Raw genomic sequence first — 22,231 nt, 5'->3', positions numbered from 1 at the left:
AGAGGTTGAGGGAACCTATGCCTGGAGGGTGAAAGGTCCCTCAAAATGTCCCTGAGGTGGGATCTGAACCCACTTTCACTGGCACCAAAGCCTGAGTGTTAACCAGCAATGACACTCCACCCTCCCACCTCTTCTAGCTGACTTCTGCAGTCAGGGTCCTGCAGGCCACAGCATCATGTATGTGCTGTGTGGCTGCAGGTACTATGTTTGTAAAACAGGAAACCTACCTGGCCACACTCAGGCAGAACGTCCTTTGGCTCATTTTCCCTCTGGTTTCTCCTCATCTCGTGCTGGAGCTGGCATGCAGTCCGTGCCAAGTAAATCTCTATTGATGAATTAATTAAAAGGACAAGTTTACTTTAGAGCATAAGAGTCTGCCCAGAAGCCCTCAGGTTGGTTGCCTCTGGGAACATATTCTTTCTCTCTACACTTTAAAGAAAGAGAAACTGCAGAAGAGGCATCAGGCATGTATTTTATGCAAAAAAGATGAGGGGGAACCCCTGTCAGCACACCTCCAGACCCTTAGAGAAAAGATCTTTCTCCTACATCAAAAAACAGGCGAATGGATGTGAATCACCAGGTGTCCCATGAAAATGAAATGTCAGATGACTGGATGTCGAGCTGGTTGTGATCCCAGCCTCAGCGGGGGATGCTAATAATACCAACTCCTGGTCCTGATGATGTTGGCTGGGAAATATCCTGCTTTTCACCACCTCCACAGGTTGCTGGTCATTCCTCCCTTCAGTGCCAGGCTCTTGGAGACTCTGGTGAGCAAGCCATGCCCAGTTCCCACCGTGACAGAGCTCAGAACTCAGCGCTGAAGGTGCACCTGGGAGCGTCTGCCTGGATTCCTGAGGTCCAACAGAACAGCCATGAGTTCCCTCTGGGCACTTCAAAATGCCTGGGTGGGTGGTTTCTGGAGATTACAGAGAACGTTCCAGAGAGGTGGGGCTGCCTCCACAAGCTGCACCCCAAGGGCCAGCACCAAAGGTAGCAGCGATCAGGGGAGCCCCCAGGTGGCAGCCTCCCTTTGTTCCAAGGACAGGCTCTGGGCTCTCAGGATGGCCGGACCCCTCCTGCCCTCCCCTCCAACACTCACCAGCTCTTCCCAGGCTGCCCCATCCAGGAGCCAATCCCGTCCACACAGGGGGTGTCCTGCTCACAGACAACATCACCCACAGTGTCTGACCAGCACCTGCCAGGCTGGCTGAAAGCAGAAGCTGCACACACTTGCTGGTCCCCTGAGGGGACCTCACCCTGGGCTCAGACAGAACCGCTGGGGCAGCACTTCTCTCAGGGCTTGTGCGTCCTGACATGGGGCGCCTGGTTGCTTCTGTTACTGGGGAGTTCACTTTCATAGACTTTACTGACCCTTTCCACTGGTCCTCCCATCACTGCTGGGCTGGGGTGTCCAGTGGCCCGGGCCCAGGTCATACTCACCCAAGCCACCAGAAAGAGGGAGGGGACAGGGTCTGGACAATTGCACAGGACACCGCCACCCTGCCCAATGCTCAGAGGAGGCGCATGCTCTGCTATTGCCCTCCGGAAAGTCTTGGTACTTTCTCAACACGAGGGTCACACATTTGCGCTTGGCCCTGGGCCCCTCATTCTGCAGCCCATCCTAGGGGAGGGCCTCCGAAGGCCCAGCAAGTGCGCTTACAGATGCCCAGAACTCATGAAAAGACTTCAAAAACAGGCAGCAGAGAAACCACGAATATCCCCAGGCATCCCCATGCCCCCACTAGGGGACCAGATGCCCAAACACTTGCATCCATTCATGATCACACAGCTGTGCTCACAGGGGTGCACGGGGCCCCCACACACTCACCCACACTCGTGTTTTGTTTCAGTATAACAGCTACTCTCCTCCAGCCCCATGCTTCCTACTCGGGGAGTGGCTCAGGAGACCTCAGAATGCCGGCCCAGCTCACCTAGGCTAATGAAAAAGCTGGGGGGGATGGTGAGAGGCTGGGCAGGCAGAGTCAGGGACAGAGCGAGAGCCCCTGCTTGCACCAGCCGCCCAGGACTGGAGGGACGCCTTCCTGCACCCAGGTCCCACTTCATCCTCAGCCAGCCCTCTGGACAGCTGCCCTGCACCTTATCCCACTGAATCCAGCGGCCGCCCTGCGGCAGGGTTTGTATTATACCCATGTTAAGGATGGCAAAACCGCGGCTCCAGGAAGCAGAGCTACTGGCTGGAGCTGAGGCATGGGGGCTCGAGAGCTCCGTGCCCCACAGTGACCCCTGAGACATGCCGAGCCCCCAGCCTGCAGGGTGCTGCCGAAACTGGTTCTCAGGGGTGGGGTCCCCCCCCGGGTGGGGTCCCCCGTGGGGTCCCCCCCACTGCGGCTCACACCCCCTCCTCACCGCAGACACAGGGGGGGCGGGGCAAGGGTCATCGGTTTGCTCTAGAGCTGCCGGCCCCTTACCCTAGCCCCTGCCCCTTGGCCAGCCATGCCCCTTTACCTCCCAGACCAGGCACCAGGAAGGGGCTGACTGGTGACCCAAAGATAACGTCCACAGCGGGACGTCCCTGGGGGTGTGGGAGCGGGTGTGTGTGCCCTGCGGGGAGGGCAGACCCTCCCCGAGGCCTGGTCTGGGCTCCTGTGGCTTTAGCAGTAATTCCCGGAGTCTCTCTCCCTCTCTGCTTCTGTCAGGATTCTAAATGGAACTTTCTGAAGATTCCAAATGGAACATTCCGTAGGTTCTAAATGGAGATTCCTCTCCCAGGGGATGCTGAACAGGCCCTGGTGGGCTGTCCTTAGAGCCGCGGGGACGGCTGGCAGGGCCCGCTGGCTCCGTGGGCAGGACAGCGCAGGAGGAGGGGGAGATGGACCAGCAGGCGTGCTGCCCCGCCAAGCTGCCAGCGCTTGAGCCCGTCCAGGCCCCGCTGCCCAGGCCTTATTTGGTAAGAGCCCGCTCTGGCCCGGCCACTCTGGCTGCGAGCTGATGGGACACCAGGAGGCCCTGCAGGCTGGACGCCCGCCGGGCTTGGCAGCCCGCTGCTGCCTACCTGGCCTCCTCCACCAGGCCCTCGGCCAGAGGCTGGCTTGGAGGCGGAGATCCTGGGGGTCAGGCCAAGGCTGTAGCAGCTTCCCTGGGATCCCAGCCGAGTGATGGGAGAGGGACTCCCCGGCTCTTGCCTGTATATGGTCGAGAAGAGGCGGCGGCGTTTGGCACGGGCCCACGGGCCCCAGAGGTATTGTCTTAAGAGGGTGTTTGGCATTGGGCAGCGAGGCCTTGGATTCTTATAAAAACCTGGCAGGGAAACTGCTTGACAGCTTCGACAGTGTGCTGGAGTCTCGGCGGGGAGCCCGCCCCCCGAGGGCCTGGGCATGTGACGTGTCAGCTGCCTGCCTGCCGCCCGCCAGCTGAGCTCTGGCAGCCGGGCCCCTCCCGGCAGGAGGAAGGGGAGGCGGGCCTGGGCCTCCGTGCTGGGGGAGGCAGCAGGCCCGGGCTGCCCGGCGCAGGGGGACGGGGCAGGGACGACCCCTTCTGGGGCCTTGATCCCCGCGGAGTGTGTGCAGCAGGTACCCCTGTGTACGCAGGGAGGAACGTGGTGTGGGGGGTGCACACAGGTCACAGGCAGCAGAGCCACTGTCTGTGAGTCTTGCTACGCGTGTAGTCCGGGTGGAAAGGCTGGTCTCTGTCACTTTCCCGAGGCTCACAAACACCAGGGAGCTGGGTGCACCCCTCATCCCTGCTGACAGAAGAGGAAACCAAGGCTCTGAGAAGGAAAGGGGTTTAAGACTCTGCGCTCTTTCTCCAGCCCGGTGGGGCCTCCACAGGTTGATGTCACTCACCTACCCCTTGAAGAACGTCCTGAGCTCTGCGCCAGGCCAGGCATCATCCCCGGCCTTGGGGATCATAGTGAACCAGCTAAGAAACGGCCTATCCCAAAGAGGAAAACATCCTTTTAAATAAGATAGACAGGGAAGGCGTCTCTGCTTGGATGACGTTTAAACTAAAGCCCAAAGATGAGAAGGAACCAGCCCTGGGAAATAGGGGGTAAGTGATGCAGGAAGAGGGAACAGCATATGCAAAGGCCCTGAGGCAGGGAGAAGGGTAGTCAAGTCTGGGCTGGCCAGGAGGCCAGTGAGCCTGAAGCAGAATGAGCAGAAGGGAGTGGAAGATGCAGGGTGACCACAGGGCTGCAAAGGTCCGTGTTAGAGTCTGGAGGTTGGGTTTTTTTCCAGTGGTGGGGAGCTGGGTACTAAGGAGAGATCCAATAATATAGCCATACACACTCTTGTGTATGAGACGTCCACACTCGGCTAAATGCTGCATGTTTGCTTTCTCATCTGATTCTCCTGTATTCCTGTGAAGGGAGTGGAATTTTAACTCCCATTTTCCAGATAAGAAACTGAGGCTTCAAGAGCTGAAATGATTTGCTTGAGTCATTAATATGGGATGGGCGGGAATGCTCCTCAGGGCAGCCTGATGCTGAAGGCCATCCCAGTGCAGGACCGTGAGGGCAGCAGGGCCAGCAGGGAGAACACAGTGTCACCGGGCACTGACCCTGAGCCCTTTCCAGCTGTTATCTCACCCACCGCTGCCCACACGGCCTCCTACAGAGCAGGTGGCCAACTTGCCCTGGGGTGCTGGGGACTTTCCTGGTTGTCTCATTGCAAGTCCTGCTTCCCAGGGAACCCGGACCAGAGCCGGATGAATGGCCACTTGCCCTGCAGGGGGCCCAGACCGAGGCTCCGGGCACCACGAGGAGCTTAGAGGGGGGCTCAGGCTGCCAGGTCCTCCCCACCAGCCCACCTGGCCCCATGCCCAACTCTGCGCAGGTCAGGAAGGGGCCATGGAGAGGAAAGCAAATAGCAACCCATGTGTGGCCCGCCTTGGCCTCCCACTGGTGCCAGGGCAACGCCACCTGCCCTCCTACAGTCAGCAACAGCAGAACAAAGAGAAGGGTGGGGCTGCCAGCCAGAGAGGCTGAACGCGGGAGCAGGCCCGGGAATGGCTGAGTGGGGAGGGCTCAGCCCCCAGGTGGAGACTCACAGTCACCCAGGCCCGCCTTTGAATCCAGAGGCCCTGTGACCTTGAGCACGTTTGGAGCCTCACTTGCCCCATCTATAAAGTGAGAGAGCAACTATAGCCAGCAATGGCCAGAGGTTTGCTGGAGGCCAGGCTCTGCACCAACCTTCACCTCCTGGAATGCTCACGGTGCCCTTGGAAGGAAGGGCTGTTCACTCTGTGCAGACAAGGAGCAAAGTCCAGAGAGGGTGAGACAGCTGCCCCAGATCACACAGCTGGTAACCATGGAGCAAGATTTTGAGCCTAGAACCATTTGCTTCAGACACACACAGTGTGAAAGGCGGTGCTTAGTAGGGGCAGATTGTGAGGGCTGTGGGGTCAGCCTCCAAGGGCTAAACTATAGGCTTCCTTGCCTGTAGGCTCCTGTGACCCTGGGAAAGTTGGGGGGCCTTTCTGAGCCTGTTTCACACCTATAAAGTGGGGATACCTGACAGTATCCACCTTGCAGGGTCGCCCACGTACACAGCAAGTTGGTATTAGGTGTCTACACAGTGCCAGGCACTATTCTACATGTACATGTTGAGGATACAGCAGAGAACAGACAAAAATTCCTGCCTAGAGTTTATATTCTGGGTTGGGGGATGCAGACAAAAAACATATATATATATATATATATATGTTGAAGGAGGAATAGAGAGTCAAAGTGGGGTTCCCTTTGATAGGGAGGGTGTAGCAGGCTCTTTGAAGAGGGGCCATTTGAGGACAACCTGAATGAAGGAGGGAGCAAGTCACAAAGATACCAGGGGGAAGGGCATTTCAGGCTGAGGGAACAGCGAGTGCAAAGGCCCTGAGGCAGGTTGAAGCATCTGAGAAACAAAGAGACTGGAAAGTCTGGAGCAGAGTGGAGTGGGAGGTCGGGGAGGAGAGGCAGACGGGGCTCTGGTTGTTCAGGGCATGAGGAGCCACTGGGGGGTTTCAAGTTGAGCAAGGACAGGACTGCATGTAAGTTTTAAAGGATCCACCTCACTGCATGTGGGCAGGAGACAGAAGGACAACAGGAGGAGGCAATAGTCCAGGTGGGATGGCGGCTTGGCCCCGCTGGGGGCAGGCCCATGGGCAGAAGGTCAGATTCTGGAGACATTTTCAAGGTACAACCAAGAGCTTTTGCATATAGATTAGATGTGGTTGGGGACAGAGGAAGGGGAACAAAGGGAGCAATCAAAGATGTTCAGGGCTATTGGGAGGATCCAGAGAGTCAACACCTAGGCAGTTCTTCGGACCGTGCTGGGCAGACACAAAGCACTAGGTGAACACGACCTCTTACCAACACCCTCGCTCTCCCACAAGCTGCGTCTCCTGGTTGTTATGGCAACCAGGTGGGATGATGCAAAGGGCTTATCCCAGAGCCCAGCTAGTTGAAAGGGGTCCATTGCTCCTGCCAGACGGTGTCCCTACCTGGGTCACCCTCCGTCACCATCGTGTCTCCCCACTAAGCTCGGGAAAGTGGGCCAGGTCACCCAGCCTGCCCTCAAATCCAGCCCCTTTGGCACAGTCCGGCCAGTCATGTGACCTCTGGATCCTTGTGAGGATGGACAGTGTGTCTGGTCATTCCTGCCCCTAATCCCAGACCTGGAGACAAATCCCTGCCCACCTGGGCCAAGCTTGGATGTTTTCTTTTTGTTCTAAAGCCTCTGTGGTCTGTGGTCAAGTTCCATTGCCCAGGCAAGCACTGGGGGTTCCTTTGTGAAATCCCTTAGGGTGCAGGACCCCCTGAAAAGCACACCTAGGAGCAACCATCTGAGTCAACTTCTGGACACACAAATTGTGCCATACTACTGCCTTGGCCCCAAACCCTTCAATGGCTCCCTATTGCCCTCAGGATTAAAAACAACCCTCATCACGGCCCAGCGTGAACTGGCCTCCAACCTCTCTTACCACACTTCCCTCACACTCTGCTCTCCAGCCACCCTGGCCCCCATCACACTCATTCTTGGCTGTCCTCTCCAAAGCCATTCCCCATTTCTACCAAACATCAGTTTTACTGGGCCAGCAACATGCCTCATACCTACAGATGAATCATGATTGGTCGAGTCATAACTGTCCCACTGCCCTGCCAGATACTTGGCTTTCCCAGTCCCTTTGCTGCAAGCAGCAGCCATGTGACACAGTTCTAGCCAATGAGACGTAAGCCCTCTCCCTGCTGTCCTGCTTATGCTGCTGCTGTGAGCCAGGAGGCCTGGAGCAGTGGCAGCCACTTTGTGACCAGGAATCACCGGGAAAAGGGACTAAAAGCCAACATGCTGAGAGTGGCTGAGCAAAAGTGTAGAAGGGACCTGGGTCCTTTGTGACTACAAGGAAGAGTTATACTCAAGGGATAAGGAGCATGGATTCTGGGATCTTCAACTGTCTGAGCACCCCAAAATGAACCCCAGAGTGACAGGGTCAGGAAACCCTCTTCCATTCAAGCCAGGCTCCTTGAAGGAGGGAGTTGTTAGGATGCCCTAGACCAAGGTGACAAATGCCAGCCTGGGACTGAAAGTGCTTTTAGTCACACTGTGGGGATTAGAGTTGGAGGGGGTTGTCCCCAGTGGGGGTGCTCCTGGCCAGAATGAAAGGAACCAGACCCCTCAGAGGGTCTGCCCATGTGGGGGCCTTAGAGAATTGTGAGGGGTGCAAGGCCCTTAACGAGCCCCATGGAAGGCCTCCATCTATTTTCCTCTTTTCACCCTCCTAAGCAAATAAACCAACAACCATCAAACAAATAAAAAACTTTCAGTACTCGTGTGCCAGTTCCTATCACATTTAATCTTCCACTGGCCCTGGGAGGCAATTACTGTCACAGAGAGACTGAGTAGTGCCTTTTAGAGACAGCCTGTGGGGAAACTGAGGCTCGAAGAGCTTCTGTGACTCTCTATGACCAGGCAATTCACACTTTGTAACCGGAAGAGCTGGGGTCGAATCCTGGCTTTGGCCCTTGCTGGCTGTGTGACCCATAGCAACAGCTGACCCTCTCTGGGCCTCAGCCTACTCAAATGCATCACAGGGAGGATAATGATCCATCAGAAGGCTGCTGAGTGGTGAGCAACAATGTCCACCAAATGCCTACCACAGAGAAGATGGTCTACACCAGGTGTAGGCAGACTGTACCTCAAATCCAGCCCACCATTGAACTTGTCAATAAAGTTTTACTGGCACACTACCACCCCCTTACATTTATATATTATTTGTGACTGTTTTTGCACCACAATGGCAGAGTTGAGTTGTTACAATCCAGGAGTCCACAAAGGTGAGAATACTTACTGTCTGCCCCAAACGGAAAGTTTGCCGTTCTACACCCTTGCCACCCCACGTGTGGTCCATGGGCTGGCAGCCTTAGCACCATGCCTTAGAAAGGCAGAATCTCAGGCCCACCCCAGACCAGCCTTTCAGCAAGACAGCCAAGGCGGAGAAGCCCTGGCTGGTAAATGGCAGACCTGCACTGGGCAGTAGGGGGTGGCCAGGGTGGGGAGAAGAGGGATGAAGTTGGGGGCGGGAACTCCTGGCCAGGTCCCCACTCTGCTGCTCCTTGGAATCACCCAGGGAGCTTTCACGTGTGCCAGTGCCCAGCCCACCCCAGTGCTGTTGACTTTACTGGTCGGGGTGAGGTCAGCGGGCACATCCTGTGAAAGCCTCCTGGTGACTCTAACGAGCAGGCGAGGTGAGAATTAGTGCATTGGGCTAACGGAGGAGGAGAGGAAAAGTTGGGGAAGTGAGGCTTCCCCAGGGCAGCCCCTCCCTATAAAGAAATCCTCAAATCAAGAAGGCAATGGCAGGGGCTTGCACTGGGTAGGGAGGGAAGGAGCATCCCCTTCTCAGGAGGCAGAAGATCTCCAAGCTCTGCCTTGTGCCTCCAAAATTTCACAGCCTCCTTGAAGCTGCAGGTGCCTAGAGCTGTCACTATCCTTCCAGCCCCTCCAACTAGGAGCTCACCGGCATTTCTGCCCAGAGAGATGCTGGGGTGCAGGGTGTCAGCTCAAGGGCTCAGCTCCCACTGAGGTGACGTGAGGGGTGCTGGCTTGGCTCCTCGGGCAAACACAGAGTGTGTTTGCTGGCTGGATCTGTGGGCAGTGCCTGGCCGCCTGAAGACCAGCCACCAACGGCTGCTCTGTGGGATGGTGGCTCGCGTGCATTCCAGAACTACAGGCTGGGGCATGCCTGCTGGGCAGAGGGCTCCTATTTACCTCCAGGCAGAAACAGAAAGAGGCCCTTTTGTTTCAGGTTGCCTCCTGGTGACAGTGCAACCCCCCATGGAGCTTCCCATCACCTTCTCTTTGGGGGACAATTCTCCCATCACATTACAGAGCAATAGCGTGGGGCAGAGCCCCCCGTGTTTCACAATGGGCTGCCTGGGTTCAAACCAGAGCTCTAGAGAGTACCACCTGAGTGACCACAGAGGAAGGGCTGGATGCCATATGCCTCCGTGTCCTCACCTGTGAGATAGGGGCTCATTCAACACACCACTCGCCAAGGACTAAAGAGGTTCAGCACTTCGAATAGTGTGAGCACTCCACAAATGTTGGCACAGGCCTTCTGCGGTTTGTGTGTTTTTGCTTTTTTTATCTCCCACTTTTAAATAAGGCCACTATGGATTTTGTCAAAAGAAAATGCTGAGTGAGAGGGTGTGTGCAGTTTCACGGTGCTTGTTTCATGCAGATAGACTGAGCTTCAAAATGTGAATCTGCTTACAGCAAAATTGATGTGTCATTTCCCTGCATCCCTGCCAGCACTAGGCTTTATCATTTTATAATCATTTTCTAATTTAATCAGCAGGTAGAGGGGCTTTTGTTTGAATGTCTTTTTTTTGCTTACAATGCTGTGCATTCTTCCATGTAACAGTTAACTGTCTGTGTTTCCTAAGGGATAATGGTTCGTTTTCCTCCTTGAATGTTTCCTGTGTGGAATCCACCATAGCCCTAAGGCAGGTCCCTGTTGGAAGCAGCTTCTGAGCAGGGAGGGGAGATGGGGGAGTTGCAGCCTGGGAGGTCAGGGCAAGCCTCCACCCCCGGCCACCCCATCTGCTGCCTTCCACCCCCTGGGTGTCTTCAGAGCTTCCCCAGCTGAGGAAATCCTTTCCTGGGCCTGAGATTGACTGCATTCTTGAACACCGAACAGCAAGCCAGTCAGCGAGGCAGAAGCATAAGGGCACCTTTTCTGCACCGGCAGCCACTGCGGGAGCCCCTGGGTACCAGGAAACTTTCCTTCCAAACTAGTGAGGTCAGAATAAACGGTCCACCAAGTCACAGTACTGGGATGATCACATCTCTCTGTTCCTTAATCAGTCAGGCTCCTAGGTGCTATATTTGCGAGACGCCCAGGTCCTTCCGCATCTTCAATCACCCAAAGTTGTCCTCAACGCACAGGTGGGGGTGGGGCGGGATCCCCACCACACTTCACAGCTGCCATCGCATCTTGCCACCACATGGGGTCGCTGTTGAAGATGGGTCTCAAACAGTCCTGGGGACACTTGTCCACTTTGCAGGGCTGCCTGAGCTGGCTGGACACTTGCATGGGTCTTGGAGGTCACCCACACTTGGGACTCGAGTCCATAGCTGTCTTGCGTGGGTCACTCTTAAACACTCGCAGCAGAATGCCCAGTCATCTCCCTGTCTCACACGCATCCTGGGTCCCAGCACCCAGCCCCTCCCTGCCTTGCCCAGAAGCGCCCTGAGGGGACCAGATGGAGGCACTGCCCCTCCTTTGACAGAGGGAACTGGAGTCCCAAGAGAGTATGCCTTCCAAAGTTATCTGCCGACCAGTGTCCAGGACAAGCTGAAGCCCAGTCTGGACTCCCATCCAATGCTCTCCCCCTCTGCTTGTAGAGGCTGCCAGTGAAAATTCCTTTCCTCGGCCCGGGAAGCCCACAGGATGCACCTCCTGCCTGCCTCCCCGCTTCATCTCACTTCTCCCCAGACGTGCAGTCCTCGCCTGCCCACCCACCCTTGCCCCGCCTCCGTCTTCCTACATCTCCCAGACCTTCCAGGGAGGCCTCTCACCACTCAAGCCTCTGCTCATTGTATCTGCTCCTGGAGGCCTTTCCGGGCCTCTGCTCCCAGGGCCATCCCCCAGGACGCGCCTTCTCAACAACATGCTTGTCACCGGAAGATGCCACCCTGTCCTTTCTGCTCTACATTCAGACTACACCGCAAATTCCGCCCCCTCCTCCCCTCTGCCACTGTCATCCTGGTCACCACCTCCTCCTCCTCCAACCTCAGGGCCAGGCCATTTGGAGCTGGTCCTTCTCTGTGGTGGGGCTGTTATAGAGCATGTAGCAGCATCCCTGGCCTCTGCCCACGAGATGACAGGTGCACCCAGCCCATTTATGACAACCAAACACATCTCCAAACACTGGCCAGGCTTCCTGGGTAGCAGGACCACCCCCAGTGGGAGCCCCTGCTCTAGACTGCAGCAGACACGCCTGGCATCTGGAGCCCGGGGTTTCTCTTGATCTTTGGTATCCATAGCTGTCCTGGTGGCCCACAGGAGGGCCTCACCCACCCCTCCATCTGGCCCACCTCCAATGTGGGCACCCTCTCTTCCCTCCACCTTCAGCTCTCTTCCCATCTCTGTCCCCTTCCAGGCCCTTCACACCCCCGTGGCTGGTAGAGGGGTGCCTCCGACCACCTCCTCGCCTCCATCTCAGTCCATCTCCCCGACTGGGCACCCTCATGGCCTTTCCTTAAGTGTTCCGATTTCTGTCCTTGGCTTATTGGTGTGTTCATTTCCATCTCGGCTCCACGGAGTAGGGGCCTTTCTGTCCTACTCACCCTTGTACCCCACAGTCCAGAACAGCACCTGGCACACGGAAGATGCTCACGAAACTTGTGTTCCGTGAATGAGCAAGTTGAGACCCAGTGGGTCTCTCTGGTCCCAGAAATGGAGCTCGACCACCCACAGGGCTGCAGGCATGCGGGGAGAGCCTACCAGGGAAGCCAGAGGAGGCCCCTTTTGAGGGCCCGAGCCCTGAGCATGCCCACACGTGCCCCCCACCTACAGGCTCCTCGGGATTCTTGGGAGGCAGTACAGTCCCTCTTTCCGGGACCGGGAGCAGCCGCAGCCCCGCCATGCCCGGCTGGGCCCAGCCCGGAAGGCAGGGCCGAGTCTAATTATAGAAGGCAGGTCCTGAGAGTGCCTGGTTCTTCTCTGCCTGGAGGAAGTGGCTGCTCTGATTAACACCCTGGGGTTTGTTCCCCCTGGTTGAGATGGTCCCCATGGGAAGAGGAAATGTGGCAAAATGAATTGAGCCGCCTCCTTGGGGAGACACCCAGGAGACAAGGAGACAGCAGAGCATTAAACCCAGCACAGGGCCCGAGTGAGCCCAAGCGAGCACCCGGCCGCATGCCCGCGAGGCCGCTCCTGGCTGTGGGCACGGCACGGAACCCGGCTCTGCCTCACACAGGGGCCAGTCCTACCCTCTCCACACCTTGGATGGAAGAGGAAGGACCAGAGTCACTTTCCAAAGTGGGTGCCATGTGGTGGTTCGGACAAGGACTCTGCAGTCAGGAGCCCTCTGACCCTCAGTTTCCCCATCTGCAGAACGGGTTGATGAGAACCGTACCTTTCACAATGCCTTTGGGAGGATTCATCGAGGCAGTTCGTGTTGCTGGCTGGCCCAGAACAGGGCCTGGCGCACGATGAGGGCTTGATCGGTGTTCCATGCTGTCAGAAAGGCTACATGACGCCAGGGTCCAGTCAAAATGAAAATGCAGGGCCCCTTGTTCAGAAGTTACTAAGAATCTCGAGACAGAGACAGAGCATTAGACCTGGTGCAGGGCCCTTCTGAGCCCAGCAAAACTGCCCAGGCTGCACGCCCGTGAGTGGGGGGATCCCGGGATCGGGGACTGCTCCCTTCAAGGATGGATCCCTCTTCAGCAGCATCAGGGCATCCGTTGGGGTGGAAAACACAATCGGAGCACGGCACACAGTATAGAACGTTCACACGGCATAGAACAAGTCGTCTAAAGGGCGCTCACAAAACCACACTGTGAGCTGACCGTCCCCACAAACACGGAGGTGAGACCCAGTGCAGGAAGCTCCCACTCCTGCCCCACCGAGGTGAGCTCTGGTTGGAGTATGAGAGTGACAGCAGAATTTTGCTGCATCTGTACATTTTATGCCTTAGGAAAAAAACGATAAAAATCACAAAGTCTTAACAGCGTTTACTTCTGGGTAGTGGAGGTGGCGACTTCATTAGTCTCTGAAGTTTTCAGTATATTTTCATTCTTAGAAGTAGATTTCACCTCTTTAAAAGAGTTTTGAAAGCCATTGGATTAGAAAATGCCTATTCTTTGGCTACCATGCCGTGAGTAAGGTGCTCGGAAATGCAAAAGCACTCATGTGCACCTACTGTGTGTCTGGCCCAGGCTGGGTTTCAGGGACAGGAAACAAGCATTTATTTTCCCTCTAGGACCCCAAAGCCCAGGGACGAAGGCAGGCCTCCATGTCCTGTGCAGAGGCCCATGGGAAGTGGCCCCAGCCCTGGCATGGGCTGCCACTCTGCTCTCCTCACGGGAAAGCAGGTGTCTTTTCCCTCCTGCAGAAGGATGCCTGGAGCTTTTGCTGCGCTGGCAGCCACCGCGGGTTGTGGCACTGGGGGAGAGAGCGTCGGCAGATACGTTTGGGCAGTCACGGGTGGGCGGAGGGGCCCCCAGCCGCCAATCCCGGAGGTGAACAAGAGGTGATGTCTGAGTTTTCAGCAGTCCCTTCACGGTAATGGGGAACCCATCCCTCCCCACGGCCCAGGCAGTCCCGCAGAGGTCTGGGAGGTGGTCCCTGCTGGGAAAGCAGGACAGGCTCCTTCGTCCCTGCTGCTCTCTCATCATTTACTGTTTTTTGGAACATCTCTCATCTCTGTTTTTTGGAACATTTTAGTTTGGAGCAGTGTTAGACTTAGAGAAAATGTGCAAAGGTAGCACACGTCTCCACACCCCTTCACCCTGCTTCCCTGATAGAAACCTACCCAACAGTACCCACCAAAACTCGTGTCCGCAGCCGTGCGAGGCCAATCAACTAGAGCCTTCGTTTGGATGTCCCCACTGTTCTCCCTAATGTCCTTCTTCTGCTCAGGGACCCACACCACACTTGGTCAACTTTGTCCTTCAGCTCCTGCAGCCTGGAGAGTTTTCTCCCCATCCTCAGCTTTCTCAGCCTTGCATGTTTGAAAATGATACTCCGGTATTTTGTACATTGCACTTCAATTTGGGCTTGTCTAATGTCCCCTTGTGTTTTACAATGAGGTGTAATTCACAGTCCATTCAATGCAACCTTCTGAAGGCTGTACAATTCTGTGGCTTTCAGAATACAGGCAGAGTTGTGCAGCCGACACCATAATTGAACCCCAGGACATGCCCATCACTCCACAAGTGAGCCTGAGCTCTTGGGACCCATTCCTGTTTTTCTTTCAGTTTCTGTTGTGTCTCTGCCTCTGAGTCACCTGGATTCTCTCTCATGCGGACTGTTTTTCTCTCCTCTGTGTCTCTCTCTGTTAGTGTCTCTCCATCTGACTCACTCCCCCTCTCTACTCTCGTCTGGATCTATTGTGCCTATGGATGTGTGTGTGTCTGTCTCCCTCTTGTTTTAAAGACCACACAGCCCAAACCCCCAGCAGACAAACAAAAAGCAAGAATAAGGCATGCTCAGTGTTCTGGAGACAGACAGGGTAGGGATAGAGAATGTGGATGGTGCAGCCATGGAGACCCCGCTGAGGAGGTGACAGGAAGCCACACTTACACAGATAAAGCAGCTGGCCCAGAAAGAACCCCTGGGAAGCGTCCAGGCAGGAGGTCAGCATGTGCAGAGACCCTGGGGCAGAACAGGGGCCTCCCCATTTACCCGACTTGCTTAGAAGGAGCCCTGAATGCCTTCCGAGGCTCTCAGGCTCTAAGGTGAGAGGCCCAGACAACTCAGGGTGGGGTTTGTGGTGAATAATCAGGACTGAACCTCACAGAACTTTCCGGCACCCCCACTGAGGGCTGGGCCACATGCTCAGCCCTGGGGACCCTAAGCTAGATACAACCCACATTGGCCTCAGAAGGAGCTTGTAGAGGAGAAGCCCAGCCCTGGGCTCAGAAAAAGTCTGTGTATTGATTTATTCAATTATTTGCTCCAGAAACACTTCCTGAGCACCTGCTGTATGCGAACATAAATGGGCATGGGCAGAGCACCGACCTCACAGGGCTCAGAGTCCAGGAGAGAAGGCTAGCAGCCCACCCCCTCACCCCGACTGTGCAGGGAGGCAAGGCCCAAGCTCAGATGGCCATTCACTCATCCAGCACACGGCTGCAGGTGCCCACTGCTTGGTGGGTGAACACAGATGGCCCTCAAGGGGATGGCGCATGCTCACTCACAGCAGGACACGGGTTCAAGCCCCAGCTCTGCCAGGTATTAGCTGCGTAGTGGGCTCCTCTGAGAGCTAAAGAGGAGAGGGCCAGGTGCCGAGCCCCTGCCATCCAGAGAGCCCTCCTTGACCTGCCAGTGGGGAGAGCTGGCTGGTTCTCCCCCAGGGGTGCAGTTTAGGCAGCTGGGGGAGGGGCCCCAGTGCAGCGGCTGGGTACTGGCTTGTGTCCTGAAGTCACCCACCGCAGTACCAGGCTGGCTGGCTGGCGCCCAGCCTCCGGTGGAAGCCTCATTTGTGATGCAAATGGCTGGCAGTGGCTGCAGGCCAGGGCCTAGGGCCCCCTACCAGGACCCCAGAGCTTTGGTTTTCAGCAGAGCCTGGGGAGGGATTGGGGGACCCTCCCCAGCCACTTCCCAGGTGGGTTAGGGGTGAGCAGGGACCCCCAAGGCACTCCGCGTGGCCAATGGAATAAGCAAATGGGAAAGTGTTGGCTGGCAGAGGGCTTGGAACTCAAGGTCATCTCTCTGGACTTTCTCCCTTGGGTCCTGCAGAAACCAAGGCCCTCTGAGTCACACCCTGTCATCTCCTGGAGGGTCCCCATGGCCCTCCAGCCTCTCCTGGACCCCCTGCAAGGCTGAAGCCATGCGGACCTTCTCGCTGTCTTTCCCTGGCTCTTTGCCACCTCAGGGATTTTTCACATGCTGTTCACATGAAGCCCTGGGGGCTTCATGGAAGAAACCCGGTGTGGACAGGAGGGGAGGGATTTCCCTCTATAAGCCCCGTGATGCCTGGTCAGTACATTGGCAAACACAAGTTAAATGATTATTCTGTGTAAAATGTCACCACTTTTCACAGCAGGAAGGTGACTGCGGACAGCTGGAGGCTGGAGAAACCACTAGGCTGGGGAGCAAGGAGGTGGGGAGGAAGGGCTGAGCTCTCCGCTGGACCTGCCCATCCTCCCTGCTTCCTAAGCCAACCACCTACAGCTGTCCCCACCAGAGAACAGCAGGGCTTCCCTCCTCTTCTTTGAAGAGGAAGGGTGGGCGGAGCCAGCCCGCAGGGCTTGGGGGAGGGGGGGGCGCGGGTGGAAACCTCAACAAGGTGCCAAATGCTATTCTGGGAGGCTGAGAGCAGAAGTCATGCTGGCCGTGGTCTCTGGCTCGATCATAGCAAACGCGGAGGTGCAGAGCGAGGAGTGCCCCTGGGGAGGGGAGAAAGGAGCAGGGGGTGCTCCTGGCCAGGCCCCAGGCTCCCAGCCCCCAGGGAGCTGCTAGTCCAAAGCCAAGCCAGCGTTTGCTGGGCAGGGGTTGCTGCGGTGGGGCCTGGGAGGGGCTGATGCATTCGTTCCTACCCCGGTCCCTGTCCTCTCGGCCAGCCTCGGCCTCCTCTCCCTGGCCATGCGTTTGCTTCCCTGGCCTCCCTGTAGACCCTCAACCTAGCTGAGGACATCCAGCCTCAAGAGCGTTTGCACATGCTGTGAGCTCATCTGGAATGTTCTTCCCACTGCTGCCTCCCTATGTGACTTCTCTCCAGTGAGTCTTTTGCTGGACCCACCCCTCACCTGGGCCCTCCTGGTTCCTCTACATCACTTCACCTGCTTGTTTCCCTCATGAATTTCTAACTCAATGATGTCTTTGCTGTGTTTGAATGAGGAGCTGCTGTCCAGGCAGTTGCCATACCTACCTTTTTACTGCTGTACCCCCAGTGCCTGACATTTGCTGAAGCAACAAAGAAAGAATCTTTGAGGCACAATGTGTTGTCACTTAAGGAAAAATAATCAGTGGTTCTGAGGCTCATCAAAGGGAGAGCCAGAGTCTAACCCAGGGTGGGGAATTTTGGGGGTAAAATATTAGACTGCTCTGCATGGTGGAGGTTGACTTTGTGATGGGCTTGGCTGAGTTAGGGAATAGTGGAAGGGAGATGCATCTTCTTCCCTGTGGAATAACCCAGAGGTGGGAGCCAGGGGCCACCCCTATGGATCTGGAGCATGAAACCAACATAGGCTGAAAAACGGAGAGAACTTGAGTCCTTACAACAGAGCTGGATCCAGCCATTCCTGAAACCAGTAATATTCAGCTGCATGAGCCAGTTGTAGCAACTAACCATTCTCTAGAGGGTTATCAATCAAGGTTATTTACCTCGCAAATGACAGAAAACCCAAGTTAGACTGCTCTGCTGGGCAGAATACTGCCCCTGCTCCCAGGACATTTATGTCCTGATCCCTGAACTTGTGAATGTGTTAAGCTCATGGCAAAAAGGACTTTGCAGTTGTGATTCAGGTTATGGACCTTAAAATAGGGAGAGTATCCTGGATTATCCAGGTGGGTTCATTCTAATCATATGAGCTATTAAAAACAGAATTTTGTCCAGCTGGAGACAGAGAGGTAACAGAAGGGGTAGTTGGAGAGATTCAGAGAATAAGAGGGACCCACTGTTGCAGCAGAGGGCCATGTGGGAAACATGAGAAGGAATGTGGGCAGCTTCTAGGAGCAAAGACCTGCCCCCCGCCGGTCAGCCATCAGGGAATGGGGACCACAGCCCTAGGGCTGCAAGGAACTGAACTCAACCAGCAGGCTGAATGAGCCTGAAGCAGATTCTTCTCCTGAGCCTCCAGTCAGGATCATACCCCTGCCAATACCTTGATTTCTGCCACCCTACACTGAGGACCCATCTGGGTCATGCTATTTCTGGAGTTCTGATCTATGAAAGTATAACATAATAGATGAGTGCTGTTTTAAGCCACTAAGTTTGTCATGGCTAGATACTATAGCAATAGAAAACTAAAACATTGCTTTAATGAAAAAAGAGAATTGACTGGCTCAAGAATGTGCCTTCAGGAATGGCTGGATCCAGCAGTTTAAGCACTGTCACGGGACTTGATTTCTCTGCTTCCCCCAACCTTCTGCCTCCTAAACTGCTTTCATGCTCAGGCTCCATGGGATTGTCCTGGCAGCTTTAGGCCCTCATCCCCCAGGTAAATTCACAGGACAGGGGCCTGCCTCTCCCCCTACTATCCTACAATAAGCCTCACTGTATCTGAGTGGTCATAATGGACCATGGACCCACTACTGAACCAATCACAGAGGAAAGTGGCCTGGAATGTTCTTTCGGGTCAGGTCTGGGTCACATGCCCACCCCCATGGCGCCAGGGGTGGATCTGGAGCCACCTGAGACCCGGGGACGGGAACAGAGAAGGTCTGGTTCCCCAGGGAAGAATCTGCGCACAGTTACAGGGGCCAGCGAATGGCCCCAGGAGCTGTGGGCCAGGCAGTAGGTGGGAGGTCTGACCTCGCACAGGATTTGCCCGGTTTTGCTTTCTGGAGGTGATATGCTCTGCAGTGCGGCTTGGGAGGAGGAGGTGCACGGTCCTGGCAAGAGGGACTTGGAGCCTCCAGAAGCCTGCCCAGCCGGCGTCCGACAGCCCCTGCCGCAGGGCTGCACTTCCAGACTTGCTCCCTAACAAACAGGGAAGCATTTCGTTCAGAAGCACGCTTTACTGGAACATGGAGTAAATAAACTGATATATATACCACAGCCCCACAGGGTGGCTTCTTGGCTCTGAGGCAAATATGGTCAAAACTGAGTTCTGAGGGCCTGGGAGGAGAGCTGGGCCTTCCCAAGAGGAGCCCAGCGGGAGGCGTCCACGTCCTACAGGCATCATCTTCCATGGATCCCAGAAGCCTCTGGCTGGGGAGGGAAGCTGCACACTCCGCCTGTCTGCCTCGCACCCAGACGAGACCACCTTCCTCGCATCCCTGGGCATTTCCCTGGTCAGCTCCAGGCCAGGTCCCAAGCCAGGGCCTGGGTACCCAGGGCCCTGTGCATTTTCTTATGAGGACGCATATCCCATGCTGCTTCAGGGGACTTCTCCTCAGCCTGGAAGATCATTCCGTTTAAATTCTTTAAAATTCGTATGTTCAGCAACTCTAAGTCCCCCTACTATGTGGCTGGCGCTGGGCACAGTGGCTGGGTACCCACGGACGGGTCTGACTCACTCCTGCCCCGTCCCAGCACACAGTCCAGGACAGGACACAAATACTGAATAAGCAAACAAGTAATACTGGAGAAATGCAAAACCTGGTCAGTGCTCCAGGGGAGGTGGGGCGGGCGAGAGCATGCAGGGGGAGGGAGGGCGGCCGGGAGACAGCCGAGGGTGGGCGCACCGCAGGAACCTCCCGAGGGAGGGTGCACCAGGCCACAGGAACTGCTTGCGCAAAGGCCCGGTGATCACGTGCTCTTTCCTTCCCAGCCCCTGTCTGATTGGGTCTTACTGGGCGGTTTCCTCGTGTACTTTTCAGCTGTCCCAGGAAACTGCAAGTCCTATGAGGGCAGGAATTCGCCTCCTTTGTTCCCTGCTGTACCTCAGAGCCTGGAACACAGTCTGCACACAGGAGGTACTAACGCATATGAGCATGGTTCACTGACAGTGGAAGTGACTAGTGCGCTGAGAGCTGCAAAGATCGGTGGAAAAGCAGTTATAATAGTGAGATCCCAGTGAGAAGTATGACTTTGCCCCTCCATTGCTAGGACAGAAACCTGCTAGCTCGGGGGATATGGAGAGGATTTCCTTTGGTACTTTGAAGAATTCTGTGACCTTCCAACATTTTACTGTGCGACCTGCATTTCTTTTTACTTCCTGTTTTTTATAATTACAGTAGCAACACACATTTGTGGACCCATGTTCAAACAAAGGATAAAGTGAAAAGGAAGTCCATATTCACCAGCTGCAGCCCCCTCTGCCCACCTGGCACTGCCTGATGCCCCTTCGGCAGAGCCCCCTGCTCCCAGACTACACCTGATGTTTGGGGGAGAGGTGTGTCCCCATGTCCACCCAAGGGCCACAGAGCCAGAGGCCCAGGGTTGAAATGAATGTACGTGGAGGCCTCAGAAAGGGCTGGGCCCCTCCCCAGCTCGGTGATGCTAAGAGCCCTGCCTCCCGCCTGATGTGGGGACACAGCCCAGTACACAGCCCAGTACAGACACCGACTCCCTGTGAGAGATGTTCCTGCCCCTCACCACGGCCTCTACCGCATGATTCCAGCCAAGCAGAGACCTTGAGTACAAACAGCAGGAAGGCAGGGGGGCCAGCGAACGCATCATCCAACATTCAAGTGATACTCAACTACAAGTGAGTGTCAAACCCCACAATTTGAATTTTCCCATGGTGACTTCCACTGTTTTTATGGAATATTCTTTCTCCATCTTTTCTCATTTTTTTCAGAGCTACTTCCTGTCTGGTTTCCCGAGGCCTCCTTGGTGAAGTGTGCCTGGTGGGTGGCAGGCAACCCCCTGCCCGCCGAGTTCCTGGCAACCGCTAATTTACTTTCCATCTCTACGGCCCTGGGCATTTCACATGGACAGACTCATACGAGATGCGGTGTTTTGTGACTGGCTTCTGTCACTTAGCTTCATGCGGTCGAGTTTTGTCTGTTTGACACGTGTATCAGAATTACATTCCTTTTTAGGGCCAAATAATGTCCCTTGTACAGACAGACCCCATTCTGTTCATCCATTTTTCAACTGATGGGCATGCAGGTTGTTTCCGCTTCTTGGCCCTTCTGAGCGTTTTGTGAGGCGACGCGTGGTGACTTGCCTAAGGTCTGTCCCTACGAGGGGAACCGGCTGGGTCATGCGGCAACTCCAGGTTCAGTCATTTGAAGAACCTCCAGATGGTTCTCCCAGCACTGCTTTGGGGTCCCAGTCCTCACATCCTCCCCACCACAGGTTATTGTCTGGCTTTTCATTCTAGCCCAACGGCTTCACATCCTAGTGGGTACGACCCGGTATCTCACGGTTTGGCTTTGATTTCCATTTGTTGTTATTCTTTCAAACCAGCTTAAGTTGCAATAAAAGTCAGCCTCACCCTGTACTCATGGAGGATTTTAGTGCCACAGAAAGGAAAGGGACGGGGGCTCCCCTCTGGCCTGCTCTCACCAGCAGACCTCCAAGGGGATTCACAAAAAGTATTTTTTAAACTGAAAGGTCAAAACCCTAAAAAGGGTTACAAATTGATTTCATCTCCCAACTACTGAGGCAGGGAGGGTTTTGCTTTTTTTTATTTCTGAGAAACTAAAGAGAAAACAAAGGGAAAATGGACAGGTGGAACACAAACAATGAAAAGGAGCCACACCCAGTGGTTCTCGGTCAAGCTTCTTATTAGAATCATGTAGGAGCTCTTAACACCCATGTCCAGGCCCCCGGCCCAGAGACTGGGATTCGCCTGGTCCAGGGTGGGGTCCATACAGTGTCACTTTAGGAGCTCCGCACAGGGAGCTGGTGACAGGGATTGCTGCGAGGCCCCGTCTCCTGCTCAGTGCAGACTGTCAGCGTATTCAGGTGGGTTATACCTGTCGGTTCTGGTTACAGCCAGCAAACTAGAGGTGCTACTAGTGTTGGCAGGCGTCCAGCGACACCTGAGATCCAGACTGGAGGGGTGGCAAGTGCCACGTGTCCCCAGGGACTGACCCTTTTTCCCAGGACGGGGCAGGGCAGGACAGCCCCGATAGTAACCAAGGACCTGCACTGCCTGAGCACCTGCCTCACACCTGGCTGAGAGCTTTTCCCACCTGTATCCTGTGAGGAACTATGGACTATTCTTATCCTTCATTTACTGATGAAAAACTGAGGATCAGAGAGGGTGAGTGCATTGCCCAAGGTCATACTGCTTGTAAGAAAAGAACTCATATTCAAACTCAAGTCCATCTGATTCCAATCCTTGAATTAGTAACCCTTGGCCTGGACCACCTCCTGAGGCAAAGCCGGCTGCTGGCATGGGGATGGGGGTTGGCAGTCTCTCTATCCTTCTATCCATCCCTCCCTCGTCCCTCCATCCACCAGTCCTTCCTTCCTTTCCCCCTTCCATCCCTCCCTTCCTCC

The 22,231-nt window shown here is 55.5% G+C and overlaps 1 protein-coding gene and 1 long non-coding RNA gene across 2 annotated transcripts in view; one reads left to right on the top strand and one right to left on the bottom strand.

Annotated features, from left to right (window-relative positions):
• The window catches only part of RBM38 (RNA binding motif protein 38), a 51,646-nt gene that overhangs the window by 4,554 nt on the left and 24,861 nt on the right, over positions 1 to 22,231 (bottom strand). Inside the window, exon 4 of the mRNA XM_036901899.2 lies at positions 228 to 325. Coding sequence (XP_036757794.1) covers positions 259 to 325 — 67 coding nt within the window. The 3' untranslated portion in view covers positions 228 to 258. The remainder of the gene's footprint in view (positions 1 to 227; positions 326 to 22,231) is intronic.
• LOC118920658 (uncharacterized) lies at positions 3,014 to 21,270 on the top strand. Its single transcript, XR_005028009.2, has 3 exons — positions 3,014 to 3,199; positions 20,011 to 20,483; positions 20,577 to 21,270. It is a non-coding gene; the product is annotated as an uncharacterized LOC118920658 (long non-coding RNA).

This window comes from Manis pentadactyla, chromosome 5, assembly GCF_030020395.1.
Source record: "Manis pentadactyla isolate mManPen7 chromosome 5, mManPen7.hap1, whole genome shotgun sequence".
NCBI lineage: Eukaryota > Metazoa > Chordata > Mammalia > Pholidota > Manidae > Manis > Manis pentadactyla.
This window is presented reverse-complemented; position numbering and strand designations above follow the sequence as displayed.